This window comes from Microcebus murinus, chromosome X (assembly GCF_040939455.1).
Source record: "Microcebus murinus isolate Inina chromosome X, M.murinus_Inina_mat1.0, whole genome shotgun sequence".
Taxonomy (NCBI): domain Eukaryota; kingdom Metazoa; phylum Chordata; class Mammalia; order Primates; family Cheirogaleidae; genus Microcebus; species Microcebus murinus.
The window spans coordinates 125,550,475-125,566,496 of record NC_134136.1 but is presented as its reverse complement, the minus strand read 5'-3'; the positions used below and the strand labels follow the sequence as shown (position 1 = coordinate 125,566,496).

At 39.4% G+C, this 16,022-nt stretch overlaps 1 protein-coding gene across 1 annotated transcript in view; it reads right to left on the bottom strand.

Moving 5' to 3' along the window:
- The window catches only part of LOC105855147 (transmembrane protein 185A), a 35,210-nt gene extending 19,589 nt beyond the window's left edge, over positions 1-15,621 (bottom strand). Inside the window, exon 1 of the mRNA XM_012735928.3 lies at positions 15,429-15,621. Within this exon, the coding sequence (XP_012591382.2) occupies positions 15,429-15,466 (38 nt within the window). The 5' untranslated portion in view covers positions 15,467-15,621. The remainder of the gene's footprint in view (positions 1-15,428) is intronic.
- Positions 15,622-16,022: the final 401 nt, after the last annotated feature.

The following is a 16,022-nucleotide window of genomic DNA, read 5'->3' as shown; positions in this document are numbered from 1 at the left end:
AAAATCAATGGTGTTAAGATTTATGTACTCCACGTATTAGTTTCCTATGGTTGCTGTAACAAAGTACCACAAACTTGGTGGCTTAAAACAACACATATGTATTCTCTGGCAGCCAAAGGTCCAGAGTGGGTCTCACTGGGCTAAGTCAAGATATCATCATGGCCCCACTCCCTCTGGAAACTGTAAGGGAGAATCCATTACTTGCTTTTTCCAGTTTCTAAAGCTATATTCCTTGGCTCATGGCCCCTTCCTCTATCATCAAAACCAGCAGCACAGCATCTTCAAATCTCTATGTTTACACCACACTGCCTTCTTCTCTTAATAGCATCTCTCTCTGCCTCCCTCTTACAAGAATACCTGTGATTGCACTTATGGGCCACTTAATCTGGGATAATATAGGATAATTTTGCCATCTCAAAATCTTCAACTTAATCATATCATTTGCCACAGAAAGTAATAGTCACGGGTTCCATGGGAGTAGATACCTTTGAGAGCCACTATTTAGCCTACAACACTCACCGAATTAACCAAATTATTCTAAAGAATATTCAACGCAATTCAATTAAAAACCCCAGCAGGCTCTTTTGTAGAAATTGGCATAATGACTCTAAGTCATATGAAAATGCAAAGGACCTAGAATGGGCAAAACAATTGTGAGAAAGAACAAAGCTGGACAACCTACGTGCTTTCAAAGCTTACTACAAAGCTAAAGTAATAAAGCCAATGTAGTATTATTGGCATAAGGATAGAAAAATAGAACATAATAGAGTTCAATCCTCTAAGAGAACATGCTCTTTATTTTTTAAAAAAAAAAAAAAGAATTAAAAAATATACCCATGTATCTATGACCATTGCTTGGTCATAAAAAATAAAAATAAAACAAAACAAAACCCATGCATATGTGGTCAGTTAATTTTCCACAAAGGTGCCACAGCAATTCAATGGAGAAAGGATTGTGTTTTAAGATGTGGTGCTGGAACACCTGGATAGGTGGGGAAAATGCACCTTGACTCTTAATCTCACAGCATATACAAAAATTCATGTGACATGGATTCAGAATTGGGCTTCTTCAAAATTAAAAACTCTTACTCTGCAAAAGAAAACTACCATTAAGAAAATAAAAAGCCAAGCCACAAACTGGTAGAACATATTCTGAAAACATATTTCTAAAAAAGTACCTGTACTGTATCTAGCACAGATTATAAAAAGGACTTTTACAACTGTCTACAACTAAAAGATAAGAAAACAACCTAATTTAAACTGGCCAAAAAATACAAAGAGATGCTCCATCAGAGAAGGTATACAAAGGCAAACAAGCACATCAAAAGATACTCAGTATTTTCAGTCATTAAGAAAATGCAAATTGAAACCACAATGAGATAAAACCACACACTCACTAGAATTACTTAAGATTAAAATGATTAACCATAACAAGTATTGCCAAGATTGTGGAGCAACTAGAAACTCTTATATATACTGGTGGAAAAGCAAAATAGGAGAGCCACTTGAGAAAACATTTTGGCAGTTTCTTATAAAGTACATACTTATTCTATGACCCGGCAATCCCACACCTAGGTCTTTACCCAAGAAAAATGAAAACGTATGTACATACAAAGACTTGTATTCAAATGGTCAATGCAGCTTTATTCATAATAGCCACTGTGGTACATCCATTCAATGGAATACTAACCAGCAGTAAAAAGGAACAAACTATGGATACATACAACAACAATGATGAACCTCAAATGTATTCTGCTAATAAAATAATTCAGACTGACAACACAACATACTGTATAACTCCATTTATTTGACATTCTGAAAAGGGCAAAACTATAGACACAGAAAACAGATCAGTACAGTTATCAGTGCCTATGTTGGGGGAAAGGCTAGGTACCAAGGGGCATAAGAGAATTTTCTGCAGTGATGGGACTTTTCTATATCTTTGGGTAGTAGTTACACAAGTATATGGATTTGTCAAAGCTCACAGGACTGTATACCAAAAAGGGTAAATTTTAATGCATGTAAAATATACCTCAATAAACCTGGCATATCTATTGATCTATTTACACACACACACACAAATAGAATAACATCAACAGCTGACATTCATTGAATGTTTATGGGATGCTAGGTACTGTGCTGTTCTTTATGCATTATCTCACTTAAGCCTCACAGCAACCCTATGAAAGTAGACACTTCTATACTATTCCCATTTTACAAATGAGGAATGAAGGCTTAGATGTTAAGTAACTTGCCCAAGAGCTCACAGAGGTGGGATTCAAACTAAGATCTATTTGATTTCAAAGTCTTTTTGAGTGCACTACTATACTGACTTTACAATGAAAATTAAACATGTTTAGAAAAGCATCTGAATAAATATATACTGCACAGTTAACAGTTATGTACACTGGAGAAGATTAAGGATAATCTTTACACTCTTGCTTGTGATATCTGGATTTTCTGCAAGGTGTACATACTGCCTTTGTATTATGAAAAATAATATAAGAAATCTCGACTGGAAAAAGATGGGGGGAAGGTCATAACGAGATAGGATCTGCAAAATTAAACTCAGAAGCAAGTCTTCAAGAGAGTAAACTATAGTGGGAAGATCATCACATTTGGAGGAGCTGCTAACTGGAATACATATAGCTTCTTTTTGTCATATATTCTCATCTATATAATTAGGGTAATAATAATATGTCCCTCGTAAGGTGGTTGTGAATATAAGATAATGAATATGAAAAGTGCCTTATATACTAAATCAGTGGTTCTCAAGAATTTTAGTATCAGGACTACTTTACACTCTTAAAACGTACTGAGGACCCCAAAGAGCTTTTGTTGATATGGGTTATTCCTATTGGTATTTACTATATCATATATTAACATAGTAATTATAAGCAACAATAATAAACATATTACATATCAATATAAATAACATTTTATTTAAAAAACTATTTTCCAAAACCAACACAAATTGAGTGAGAGAAGTAGTAGCACTGTTTCTACAGTTTGGCAAAATTTTAAATGCCTGGCTTCCATAGAAGACATCTAGATTCTAATATCCACATCAGCATTCATTCTGCTGAAATATGTTATTTTGGTTCAAGTATATGAAGAAAATATGGCCTCGAAGAGATATGCATTCAGAAAAGAACTATCTTAATAGCTCTTTCAGATAATGGTGGATATTCTTCAATAGGACACCAAAATTCAACAAGTAGTAGTTTTGTAAAAGTTAACTGTAATGTAGAATCTGAAATCCCTCAATGAACTTTTTGTATTCCACTATATTAAAATCCACTGGTCTTTCTCATACTTTCAACAAATCTTTTATACCTGCATGATTGTGTGATACCATGTAGATCAACTAGAAATTATTGGTTCACTGAGTTATGAAGATCTTTCAAATATTGAAACATTTCACTATATAATGGGGAAAAAATCACATTATTTATTATCACCACCCACTTCATCAAAAATGTGTTAAGTACTGGGAGGCTGTCAAGCTTTTGGTTTTCTGATTTTTCCATGAAAGCTCAAATTTTATGATTTGCAATAAATACCACGAGTTGTTTTCCTTGAACTAGCAGGTTCACTTCCTGCATTTTTGGTAAAATGTCTGCCAAATACCCTAATGCAAATAACCACATTCTTGTTAGTTGTCTTTCCAAGTAAAAATAATATTCCATGAAAATAGCAGCTTGCAAATCAAATGTTTTTCCTTGAGTCAACCATTGCACTTCAGTATACAGCAGGCGGCCTTTATGCACACTTCCCACTTCGTCACATGGAGTATTCAACTAGATGTGTACTCAGGGGATAAGATTAAATGAGATTAATATTTTTTCTGCTTTATCAAGGACATTCTTAAGCGAATCTGGCATTTTTTTTTTTTAAACTGCAAGTGCATGGTGGCAAGGAATCCAATCTCGATTCATGCTCAGGCATCTGCTGCTTGACCCACCACTGCTTTCACACCACCAGTGCCAATGTCGACCCAACGAACATCCTAGTATTATTATGAAAATAATTCTGACCTTGCAGACCCCTGGAAAGGGTCTCAAGGCCTCCCAGGGGTTCGTGGAAAATAGTCTGATAACAAGTGCACTAAATACACATTAGTTAATATTATTGGTAATAACACTCAAAAATAAAGACAAGCTTTTACAAGCTGCTACAAAGAGAGAGAGAGCTAACACTGAAAGATGCCAAGATAAGAATGACTTCATCCCTTAGACTTTGGACAAGAAAAGGGCTTTTAGTAGGGTGGGGGGTTGGGTAGGATTAATAGAAATAGAGTTATCACCACAAATACAGTAAATTACAAGTAGAGACAACTTTTTTCCTCTCTTAAAGCAGAGAAGAACATTCCAAAATCTAAAAAAGCAGAAGCAATTTGTCTACCAAAGCCCATGGCTACAAATATAATTAGCAGAAACAATGGTCTTCAAAAACAACATATTTAAAAGAAATCAGTAAATTACAACATTAACAAATACAAGAATAATGACAGACCTAGGATTTATAGGAAAATTATATGATATGTAGAGGTAAAATTTTTTCTAAAGGAGTTTCAGATTATAAACAAAAAATAGATGGGAGGGTAAACGCTGTAAGCTAAATCCATGATCCTCTGTAAAAGATCTATTTAATAAAAGAAATAGTAGAACTAATGAAATCAGAAATACCAAAATGTTTTAAATGTTGGAAACGTGATCATTTTATGGTCTTTGGCATAATTTAAAGGGAAATTAATAATTTAATGTTTATTACATGAAAAATAGAAAAAAAACAAGATGAACTTACAAGAAGATAAATAATAGTACAAAAATATAATACATGATTGAAATACTGTGGTTAGAAAAATATATTTAGGCCATTAAATATGAAATGCCCGATTTCAAATCAAAAGTGTACTTTATTATATCTCAAACAAGCAGTAGCTGATCAAAGTATGCGCCTAAACTTACTGACACAGTTTTGCCATCTTAACGATAACTTGTTTATGCCAGCAGCGAAGAAGCATGGAGAGCGAGTGGCAATGAAATTGTGAATGGCATTTTCCACAGCTTGTGGAGAACTCAATATGTTTCCTTGCAAGAAGTGGTCCAAAACCTGGAAGAAGTGGTAGTCAATTAGTGTAAGGTCTGGTAAATACACTGGATGACAGAGTTTCCAAGTCCAGCTTCTGTAGTTTGAGCAGCACTGTTTGCGTGACATGTGGTCGAGCGTTGTCTTGCAAGAGGATTGGCCTGTCTCTATTGACCAATCTTGGCTGCTTAATCGCAAGCATCCTCATCATTTCATCCAATTGGTGTAGTGGACATCGGTTGTAATCAACTGACCAGGTTTCATGAAGCTGTAGTGAATAATAGCAGTGCTAGACCACCAGACACCATTAGCTTTTTTTTGATGGATAGTACGTTTGGGACTGTTTTCGGCACTTCATCTTTATCCAACCATTGTGCCAAATGTTTGCGACTGTCAAAAATGATCTGTTTTTCTAGTTGCTATGGCCTTGTAGTAAAGCTTGAAGTCTGGTAGACTGATGCCTCCCAATTTGTTCTTTTTGCTTAAGATTGCTTTGGCTATACAAGGTCTTCTCTGGTTCCACACAAAGCATAGAATTATTTTTTCTAGATCTGTAAAGAATGATGATGGATGGTACTCTGATGGGGATTGCACTCATTCTGTAGATCACTTTAAGTAGTATGGACATTTTAACAATATTGATTCTGCCAATCAATGAGCATGGTAGATTTTTTCCATCTGTTTACATCTTCTACAATTTATTTTCTCAGTGTTTCCTAGTTCTCCCTGTATTATGTCTCCCACCTCCTTCATTAAATATATCCCTAAGATATTTAATTTCCTTTGAAGCTATTGTGAAAGGTGCTGCATCTTTGATTTGATTTTCAGTATGACTGTTATTGGTGTATATGAATGCCACTGATTTGTGTGCATTAATTTTGTACTGTGAGACTTACTGAATTCATTTATCAATTCCAGGAGTCTCTTGGTTGAATCCTTGGGGTTTTCTATAATATCATATCATCAGCAAAGAGTGAGAGTTTGAACTCTTCTGCCCCCATTTGGATGCCCTTAATTCCCCTCTCTTGTCTGACTGCTCTGGCAAGGACTTCCAGCACTATGTTGAATAGAAGTGGAGGTGGTCATTTTTCATCACACGTAACAAGACAGTGCAGAAAGGGTTCACCTTTATGTTGTGACAGCAAAGAAAGGCAAGCTTCCAGACAATTTCACTTCTGACGCTCATTTAATTCATGCAGAACCCATCTATCCAGCTTCTTTACCTTGCCCATTTGTTTTAAATGGTCCAATATTATTGGAATAGTAATGGCAAACCTTGCTGCTGATTCACGTGTAGGTTGAGATGGATTGGCTTCCTCTACAGCTTGAATGATCAAAAATAACACAAATTTTTGAGTTATCTATGGTTTCACAAAAATTGCTCTAAAAAAACTGTGAAAGATAATCACAAGCCAAAACATGCATTTGACAGGACAAGGATGCACCTTCACAATAAAAATAAAACAAGAAGTGTCAAAGTGAAATGTCAGAGATATGAACTGTCAAATTTAGTACTAAAGGAAATTGGACATTTCATACTTAAGAACCTAATAAATGGGTTGAATGTCCTTGTATTAATTTCCTATTGCTGCCATATAAAATTGCCACAAACCTAGTGGCTTAAAAACCACAAACTTATTATGGGTCTCATGGGCTAAACGCAAGGTGTCAGCAGGGCTGTGTTCCTTCTGGAGGCTCTAGGAGACAATGTTTCATTGCCTTTTCCAGCTTCTAGAGACTGCCACAATCCTTAGCTCATGGCCCCTTCCTCCATCTTTAAAGTCAGCCATGGAAAGTCCAGTCCTCCTCATACTGAATCACTCTGACTTCTTCTGTCTCCCTCTTTTACACTTAATAACCCTGTGATTACATTTAGGTCCAGCCAGAGAATCCAGAATAATATCCCTATTTTAAGGTCAGCTGATTAGCAAATTTCATTCCATCTGCTACCTTACTTTCCCCTTTTTGGCATGTAACGGAACATATTCCCAGGTTCCTCAGATTAGGATGAGGACATTAACATTACCTGGGGGGTGGGGGTGGTCACTATTCTGCCTATCACAGCTCTAAAAAAGAAATTTACTAGATTAAAAAATAAAATCTAAATCTGTTGCATTCAACAGTCACACTTGGAAACAATGTTAAAAGCCAAACCAACTACAAGAAAGGAGATGACAGGTTTATCATGCCTGGGTGAGGACAAGAGAAGCAGTTTACTATCACAGTAATTTGATATATTAGATTTCAAAGCAAAAAGCATTAAAATGCTAAAAGGACTTAGAAAGAAAAATTAAATAATGAAAACCTAACAACATGGCCACAGAATATGGAAATAACCTGACAATTTTTCTTTTAAGAATCAAGAAAATATTTTCATTGTGTGCTTCTCCATGATACTATTAGATAATAATAGACAAAATAGACAAAGATCCTAGGGAAACTATGGAAATGAACACTAGAGTAGATGAAAGATAACATGATCATATTAAGAGAATTAATTAGAAACTGACGAGGAAATATACTTTCTTGTGTGTGTGTATGTGTGTGTGTGTGTATGCATATACATTGATTTTTTTTCCCACAGAGAATAAAAGGATCATAGGGCATCAATATACAACAAACTCATATCTAACTTAAAAATTTTAAAAATGTTTGCGTGCCTGAAATGTGTGGGGTATATAAAGAGGAGAAACAATTTCTTTCCTCAAGATGTTCAAAGACTAATAGGAATAGAGCGGGATGATGTAACAACAAGAAACTATATATCATGGTAAACTGGGGGACTTGGGGAGGTGGGGAAACAGGAGAAAGGGTACTGGAGGAAATAAGGGAGATGTTTGCTGGAGGAAGATGGTAGGGGAATTTGAATAGCAAGGTAAAGTCCTTGGAATTTATTAACAGGCAACAGGGAGCCACTAAAGATTTTCTCAGCAAAAGAGTGACAGAAGGTACATATGAGTGTGTCAAGTAGATTATAATCGGTAGAGACTAGAGGCAGAAAGTCTACACATTCATAATAAACTGAAAAAAAGTAGGCTGAAATTTGCCCAACCATATGGATCCTTTCCCATACTGACTTGTTAAGCAGTTTAGCAGAGTTGAAGATATTATTTGCATAAACTTTATTTGAGCCTCATGTTCCTCATGAGCAAAATGCAGATAATACTACCTCTACCAGACAGAGCTGAGATAAGGAATAAAGAACCTATTAGAAAACACTTATTGCAGGGCTTGGCACTAAGCAGGTAATACTAGATAAATGCTAATTTCCTTCCTTAAATAATGACTAAATCAAGGACGAAGCAGAATGCTATTACAGAATATTTAAAGTATCTACTAAAATACAACTGAAACAAAAACACCTGGGTTGCTGCCCACAAAACTCAGAGAAAACTTATTCACTCCAAAAGTTTAAATTAGCGTGGAAAAGACTGAAAAACAGATGCAAAGGAAAACTAGTGAACTGAGTTTCTCTAAGAAATTTAGGGGAAAAAACAAGACAAAATATGAAAATAATAAAACTAAAAGTAGAAATATAGATACCAAAACAGAACTGATAAGTAACACCAACAGCTGGTTCTTTGAAAAAAATGAAACTACAAAGTTGATCAAACAAAATAAATTAATTAGAAATTTTAAAAGATTCAATTTATACATATTCTTAATCGAGGACAGAAGGAATAGTATGTCAAGTATACCAATACATTTGGGAGCAAAGTCCAAAAGTTGACAGCGTATCAAATTGGAAATATCAAGCCTGACTGGCAAGAGAATGATGCAACAATAACACAGTGATTAAGAAAATTTATTGTTTAAAAAAAGTCACGGTCATAGCCTGAAGTATTTTGAGTTACTTTTCAAGAAACATTAAGACCAGAGTCCAAGTATAAAAATATACTTGTTTAATTCTCCACAAACCAGCACATGAAAGTTCCACTGGATTTTCTAGCATTAACCACTACTTCTTCAACTTCACTTTTGCATTTACACTTAAAATGGATTTATGACACTCTCATCTCAATCCATAATGTTAGTGCAGGATTGATCATAAGTAGTGTCACATGGGCCAAACCACAAAGCTAGTGTCCTCTCTGAAACTTATATGGAGCTTTCTGCTCTGGCTCAAATTCCCTCTTTCCACTTTGTGTGTGGGGAGTGGAAGGTGGGGGAGAAAGGGAAGAAGGAAGGGAGAGAGAAAATATACAAAGCAAAGGAATGACTACTAGTGCAAAAGTTCTAGTATCAGTTTTCTGCATATCGAAAAAATACAGCTGGACGCTTTAGACTCATCAGTTTTCTCCAGTGGAAGCTGCTGGTTCAACTGGAGCACGTACATGTGCACAAACATGCACACACAAGCATGCATGCACACACACATACACACATACGCACACACACTGGGAATGGCACCAACTGACAAACTGCTGGCTGACACTCTCACAAACTGTTAAGGGGATTGCACACTGAGTAGAACCTTATTAACCAAATTTAAAGTCTTTCAGTGCAGATTTTAACTAGTTTTATTAAGATGAAAAATGTTTCAGAGCATCTAATCAGTAGATATAAGAAAGCACAAAATCCAAATAAACACAAATCACTTTTAAGGAAGATTAAAAAGAGCCCAACCCAGTGGGAAGATCTGCATTTAAGTTCCTCATCTGCCATTTATCGGCTGTGTGGTCTTGAGTGAGTTACCCTAAGTCTGTCTCCTCATCCGATTTCTCATGTATTGATTCATTAAGATAAGATTATGTGAAAGCACTGTGTAAATGATACATTATAGCTATTTTAGCTCTAGTAGTATTATGAAAGAGAAAAGTTCTGCCACGTTGTTGTAACAATCTCATTTAGCAATCATTTTTTCTCACTATTAGGTCAGCGCTGACAGTATGAATCACCAATTATAAAGGACATAATAATATATCCAGAGTTCAATTCAGGCTTTTGTCTTAAATGCTAGTCATCCTGCATAGGCATGACCTATCATCCAAGGCAATTAGAAACCCCAAGCTCAGTATTAGAAACTCCTGGAGTCCTAGAAAACGATCTCCAATTCCTACAATCCACCATCTCTCCACTACAACAAAGGTTTTCCAGTGGTACATATCTATTTGTACTCAATATCTATTCATTCAGCAAATTTATTCAGTATCTCCAAATCCTGGCCCTCAGAGAACTCACAGCCAAGAAAAATGTGTGTGTAATTACTAAGTAATGGGAATGATATTTTTAAAACTAGAAATTATATATTCAAATGAGACTTGTCTCCTTTAACTAGTCCCCTTGACAGGCAATGCACGAATTCCAATGACACTTCATTGCTCAAACCATCTTTGGAGCTTTCCTCTTGGAAGCACCTTGAGAACCTGTAGTCCGTTCTTTTGAATATCCTAAATGGTGCCAAATCTTCATTGAGAGTGGATTCGATTTTTAGAAAAGGCCAAAAGTCAGAGCCAAGTATAGTGAATAAGATGTGTGATCAAACTAGGTGGAACTAGTTTGGTTCAAAATGATTTATGAATATAAAACAATGAGATGGGTTTTCTTATATGATTTGTAAACTGACTTTAAAGGGAATTCCAGATGGGTAACAAGAAGTATGAGCAATGGAACTGGTAATATATATTCTTTTTCCCCCAAATAACTTCTTTGAGTAACAATACTCATTTTGGTGTATAAGCTCCCACATAAGTTTTGCTTTGTTAATTACTTACAACTCATAAACAGAAGACTCCTTAGCATATTGGATCTCCTGTGTCATGGGGGAAAGAAGCTTTCACTAAGCAAGAGAGGTAGCAAGGCGCATAGGAAAGAGCACAGACTTCAGAAGGAGACGTACCTGGATTAGAATCCTAATTTGGCCCCTTTCTGCTTGTACAACTTTAGGGAAGTCGCAAGCCCTCTACAACTCTAAAATAGGGTTAATATCTAACTTGTAGACTTGTTGTAACAATTAGCAGTAATGTACGCAAAGCACCTACGTTGTATCTGGCACATAGTAGGTACTCAATAAGTCACAGTTATTATTAATAACCTCAGTAAAATCAGTACACTATTCTGACTGTAGGTGGCTTGATATGACAGAACAACAGATAAAGTCACTTGGGCAGTGAGTAATTCATTGACAGTACCGACAATACACTCATACTGATGGATTATTGCCTTTTTGAAAACAATAATCTTTGAAAAATATTTGTAGGAACAAACACTATATATTTTTAAATCACATGTGGTCAACTGCAGTGCTCCTACCACAATGACCTCTTCACCACGGTCTGAACATACCAGGCCCTTCCATGCTATTCTAAGATGCCTTTCCTGTCTTCTAGTCTGACAAAAAGCTTACAATTATCCTTCAAAATCTACCTCAAAAGTCACTTCCACTATGGAATCTTCCCTGCTTGCCGTAGACAGAATTAGTGACTCTGTCCTTTGTATTCCCAAAGTATTTGGCTCCTGTCTCTGAAATGCCTCATACTGTGTTGAATTTTAATTTATATTTCCATTTGTGCTTCTTCCACTAGGCTTGAGCACTGAGAGAAGAACTATATTCCATTTATTTTTGTAGTTAGAGCACCCAGCACATATCTTAGCACATGGTAGGAACCCAGGAGATATTTGATGAGTGAATGTTTTAAATGCACTTTGCAAACTACTGTTAAAGGCCAGGTAGCTGCCTTTAGTGAACTATTACCAGTAATCATTCATTTTTCTTGACTTCAAACAAGACACACAAAAACTTACATAGACTCCAGAATGGCTTTATAAGAGGCAACATATATGTTTCTAAACACTATTGATCTCATCGGTACCCCAAGCCCACATGACAGAACCCCCATAGCAATGTTTCTCAGCCTTTCTTCCAGTCCAGCACACGTGAGGGATGTACCATACTCCCATCAGGAGCTCACTGTGGATAACTCAGAAAGCTCAGCAGAGTTCTCACAGCCTTCCAGCGCTGCCTAGCTAGCAGGGGAGAAGGGCATTCTCTGAGCCAGCAAAACTCCATCAAGGTAACAGAAAATCTCAAGGCTCTGTGGTGTGGGCAGGGTGCCTGCCTAATGCCACCTACTCCCAGATCCCAACCTCCCAGGAATGCCTTGGAATCAGTATGTATAGGGCTCCTTCACTGTTAGGAAGCCTCAGGCATTCAAGGAAGGACTAATTGGTGGGTCCAGTACATCTGTTTCAGCATGCCTTAACCTGTGTAACTAAAGAGCAATTATGAAAAGAAGTTCACGATCAACCAGTTCTGTGCCAGATGGAAATAGGCAGAGGGTCAGCTGGCAACCCTGCACATCTGAGTGTTGACACTTGTGAATCATTCTCTGTCACTGCAGTTTCCAGAGCCTTGCCAAGACAACAGTGGGTTCAGACTCACCAAGATCCAAAAAGCTGGAAAGGTGATAGAGCCATGACCCATGCTTTGGGACCCATCAAACCATGGCAATGCCTATTTCTGTGACACAGACATAAACTGCAAAGTAAAGGCAGCCATATTCTGCCTCAGTGCCATGGTCTTTCCCATGTCTCCAGTGGAATGGCTACACTCTGGAGGTGGGAAGAGGGTGAGAGGAGAGAGAACCAGGCGGCAGACTATCATGGAAGCAGCGATTGAAAACAGCAGCTCTAGATTTCCCTTTCAGTTCTGGAGAGTTATTTACTCATTCACTCCACAAATATTTATTGAACCAGATATTATTTCAGGGATGTAGGCTACAATAATGACAGAGTCATGACTTTGACCCCATGGAGCTAAAAGTTTAGTAGAGGAGACAGGTATTAATCAAATAGGCACACAAATACAAGGGTAAAAATAAGTGCTATGGTGAAGGAGTGCAGTGAACTACAGAGAATGTACCAACAAGGAGCAGCAGATCTGGCTGGGAAAGTCGGGAAACCTTCCCTCAGCAAGTACCAAGTGGGCTGACAGCTCAAGGATAAGCAAGAGTTAACTAGGTCAGGAGGAGAGAAGAGGAGAGGGAAATACTCTTGGCAAAGATAACAGTGTGTGCCAAGGTCCTGGGGTAGGAGTGTGGTGTTGAATTGGCTCAGAATTAGAAACAGATAATAAGGCAGTAGCCCTAAGGTTTGAGGCCCCAGCATGAGGTATCTTCCTGCCTAGACCCTTCAGTTTGCTCTCTAGCTATCTGAAAGGCTCTCCTCAGCATGGAACAAGACTAAAGCATATGTCAAAAACTAGGTGTGCCCAGGAGACAGGAAACACCACCCACTAAAAAAAGAAAAAAAAAAAAAAGTTTACCAATAATACCAGGCCAATATAATACCGCTCACTTCCACTGACAACACTGCATCAGAAAAAATGGCACAGTATAAAAACCTGTAAACTTTTCTGGCAGAGATGCATTTTAATCTAAATTAAGGTATCGATAAGTATGTTGATGGTTATGATAAATCTATTTAAGTACCTAGTATCTTATTGTAATTTTCATATACTAATATTTTAGGGAAAAAATAAGTTAAAGGAAAAATGGTTAAGGATGTTATCACTGCAGCACTATTTAATTTTAGCAGCTGTTAGCCTGTTGGACCACTTGAGGCAGTTTCTTGTGGCTTCTGAATTATCTGTCACCTTGCAAACAAGTCATAGAGTTTTCTATTTGTAAAGCACTTTGCAATGGATCATTAATTCAGCCTCCCAATCCAGCTGATAGATTATACTCATTCAACAGATAAAACAGACAGATAAGTGAGTTTCCCAAGGGCACAAAACAATTCAGCTTTTACTTATCTTTCTTATCGCCCTCTCCAAACAAGGAAGACACACAAGGCATGTCCAGCTCCAGTACCAATTCTGCTAACCCTGCACACCAATCCTAGCCCGTAGCAGCAGAGGAAGGCCTTGTAGTTAGTTCTGTCACCTACTGTAAATCAGCTCCTCTACACCTTCAAGGCCAACAACAATGACTGAACTGTGATAGGGGCATTGGCACTTCAGATCAGAATATGAACTGAAAGGGGAATAAGAGCACCTAGGAAGTCACAGCAGCTTACAGCTTAAAATGTCACCATCCCTAAGGAGACTAACTACACCACCAACACACTCTCCCCCAAGACTTCCTTTCATTCCCAACAAGCAGCCAAGAGAGTGGTCTCCATTGGGCTCCCACAGTACAGTACTGGACAGTAATGTAAGTTATCTGAAATTTACATGCCCTTCATCACCCTCAAGTTGAGACCACCCAGCATCTGAAGCACCTAGCACAGGATTTAGCATACGAATGGTTTACTGAGTGCTCAGCTTCTCACTAGCAAATAAGGAAAGTAGACACTCCTTTTATAGAGTAATGCACTTAAGAGATCAGTTAGGTCAACACTTTATTTTACAGAAGGTCCAAAGAAGGGCAGAGAATCACCCAGTTAGTTATTACATATGGCCTGGTCTCCAATCCAAGTCTTTTGGCTCAGATTAGTTCCACATTTTATACGTGCCTACTCTGTGCCAGACACTGTGGGTGGGAGGTGCTGGGGACAGTGAGATGAGCAGGAGATGGTGTCAGCTTCTGGGAGCTCACAGACGGGGGAGGGAACAGTTACAGAACAGTTGGGCAAGTGCAAGGACAGACGCCTGATTCCTTATCCAGTGTTTTTGTTTTCTCCACACTGTCCACTGGGTGTTCCCCATCTGGAAAAGGACAGCAGTATTTACTTCCTGCAAATAAACTTATAGTGAAGACTGAGGAGGAAATGCAGATGGAAAATGATCAGGTTTATCCTCCAAAGGTATTATGTAAGGTACTGCCATACCGTGTCACTGATTCCAAGGATTCAACAATGTTTCGGATATCAGTTCAACAAAGAGGCTAACAAGAGAGGGATGGGCATAAGTCCAAGGAAAACCTCAAGGGCTGAGAGGAAGTGGAGGAAACAGCTGGGATGGGGGGGAGGGTGTTGGGTCAAGTGAGATGGCCCTTGCGCAGAGGATGCAGGGCAGGCAGAGAGGTGGGAGAAGATGGAACAGAGAGGGGCCACTTGGGATACTAATGAGGGAAAGCAAGCGGAGAGGAATGGGGTTCCCTTGGGGCAGGACAGGGCTGGCGGCCGGGCACCTCAGGCCGTGGCCCGGCGCTTTCATTTGGCGCGGCGGGACCTGGGGCTGAAGGCACTGGGCTCGGGAAGAGGAAGCAGGCTAGCGCCGAGACCGACTGTGTTCCCAGAGAGCCGCTCTCATCCGCAGGGAGGGTCGGGCAGGCGCCCAGCTCCCCCAGCTGCAGCATCACGACCGCCCCGCGTCCCCGGAGCCCAGCACCAGCCCGTGCCCGAGCCGGAGGCGCGGACTCCCAGGGGCGCCGCTGCCGCCGCCGCCGCCGCCTCACCTCGGGTTGAAGTCCTGGAAGAGGCTCCTCAGGTTCATGGCGGAGAACTTCACCGCTGCGTCCTCCCCCCTCCCCCCGCGCCGCGCAGCCTGCGTGTTACAGGGAGTTCATGGCGCCAGAGCCAGAAGTGTCCCCGCCGCCGCCAACCCTGCCTGGAGAAACCTGAGCCACCGCCCACCGCTCCTCCTCCCGGGCTTCCGTACCGCGGTCGCGCATGCGCCCGGAACCCCGCCCTTGGTACCCACGCGGAGGCTGGAGGAGACGGCGGGGAGACTGAGGCTAGAAGAGCCAGGGTTCAGGAGAAGGGAGCGGAGAGCCGTCTGGGGAAGCTGACTGGATGAAGGCCTGAAGGGAGGGAACGCTCCGCCCAGGAGTCCAGCAGTGAGGTGTTTGCAGACACTTGTCTCCTTGGCCCTCTCTGCCTTCTGGATATTTCCCCCATGACAATGAGGACTGAGCCTCGCTGGGGGGGGGGGGGGGCGGGGGGGCGGGGGGCCAAGAGGCAACGAATGAGATATTGCATTTTAGCGATCTCACCCAAAGAGTCACCTGTCAGATTTGCCAGTTGACTCCAAAGTTTGCTTCTCAACATCC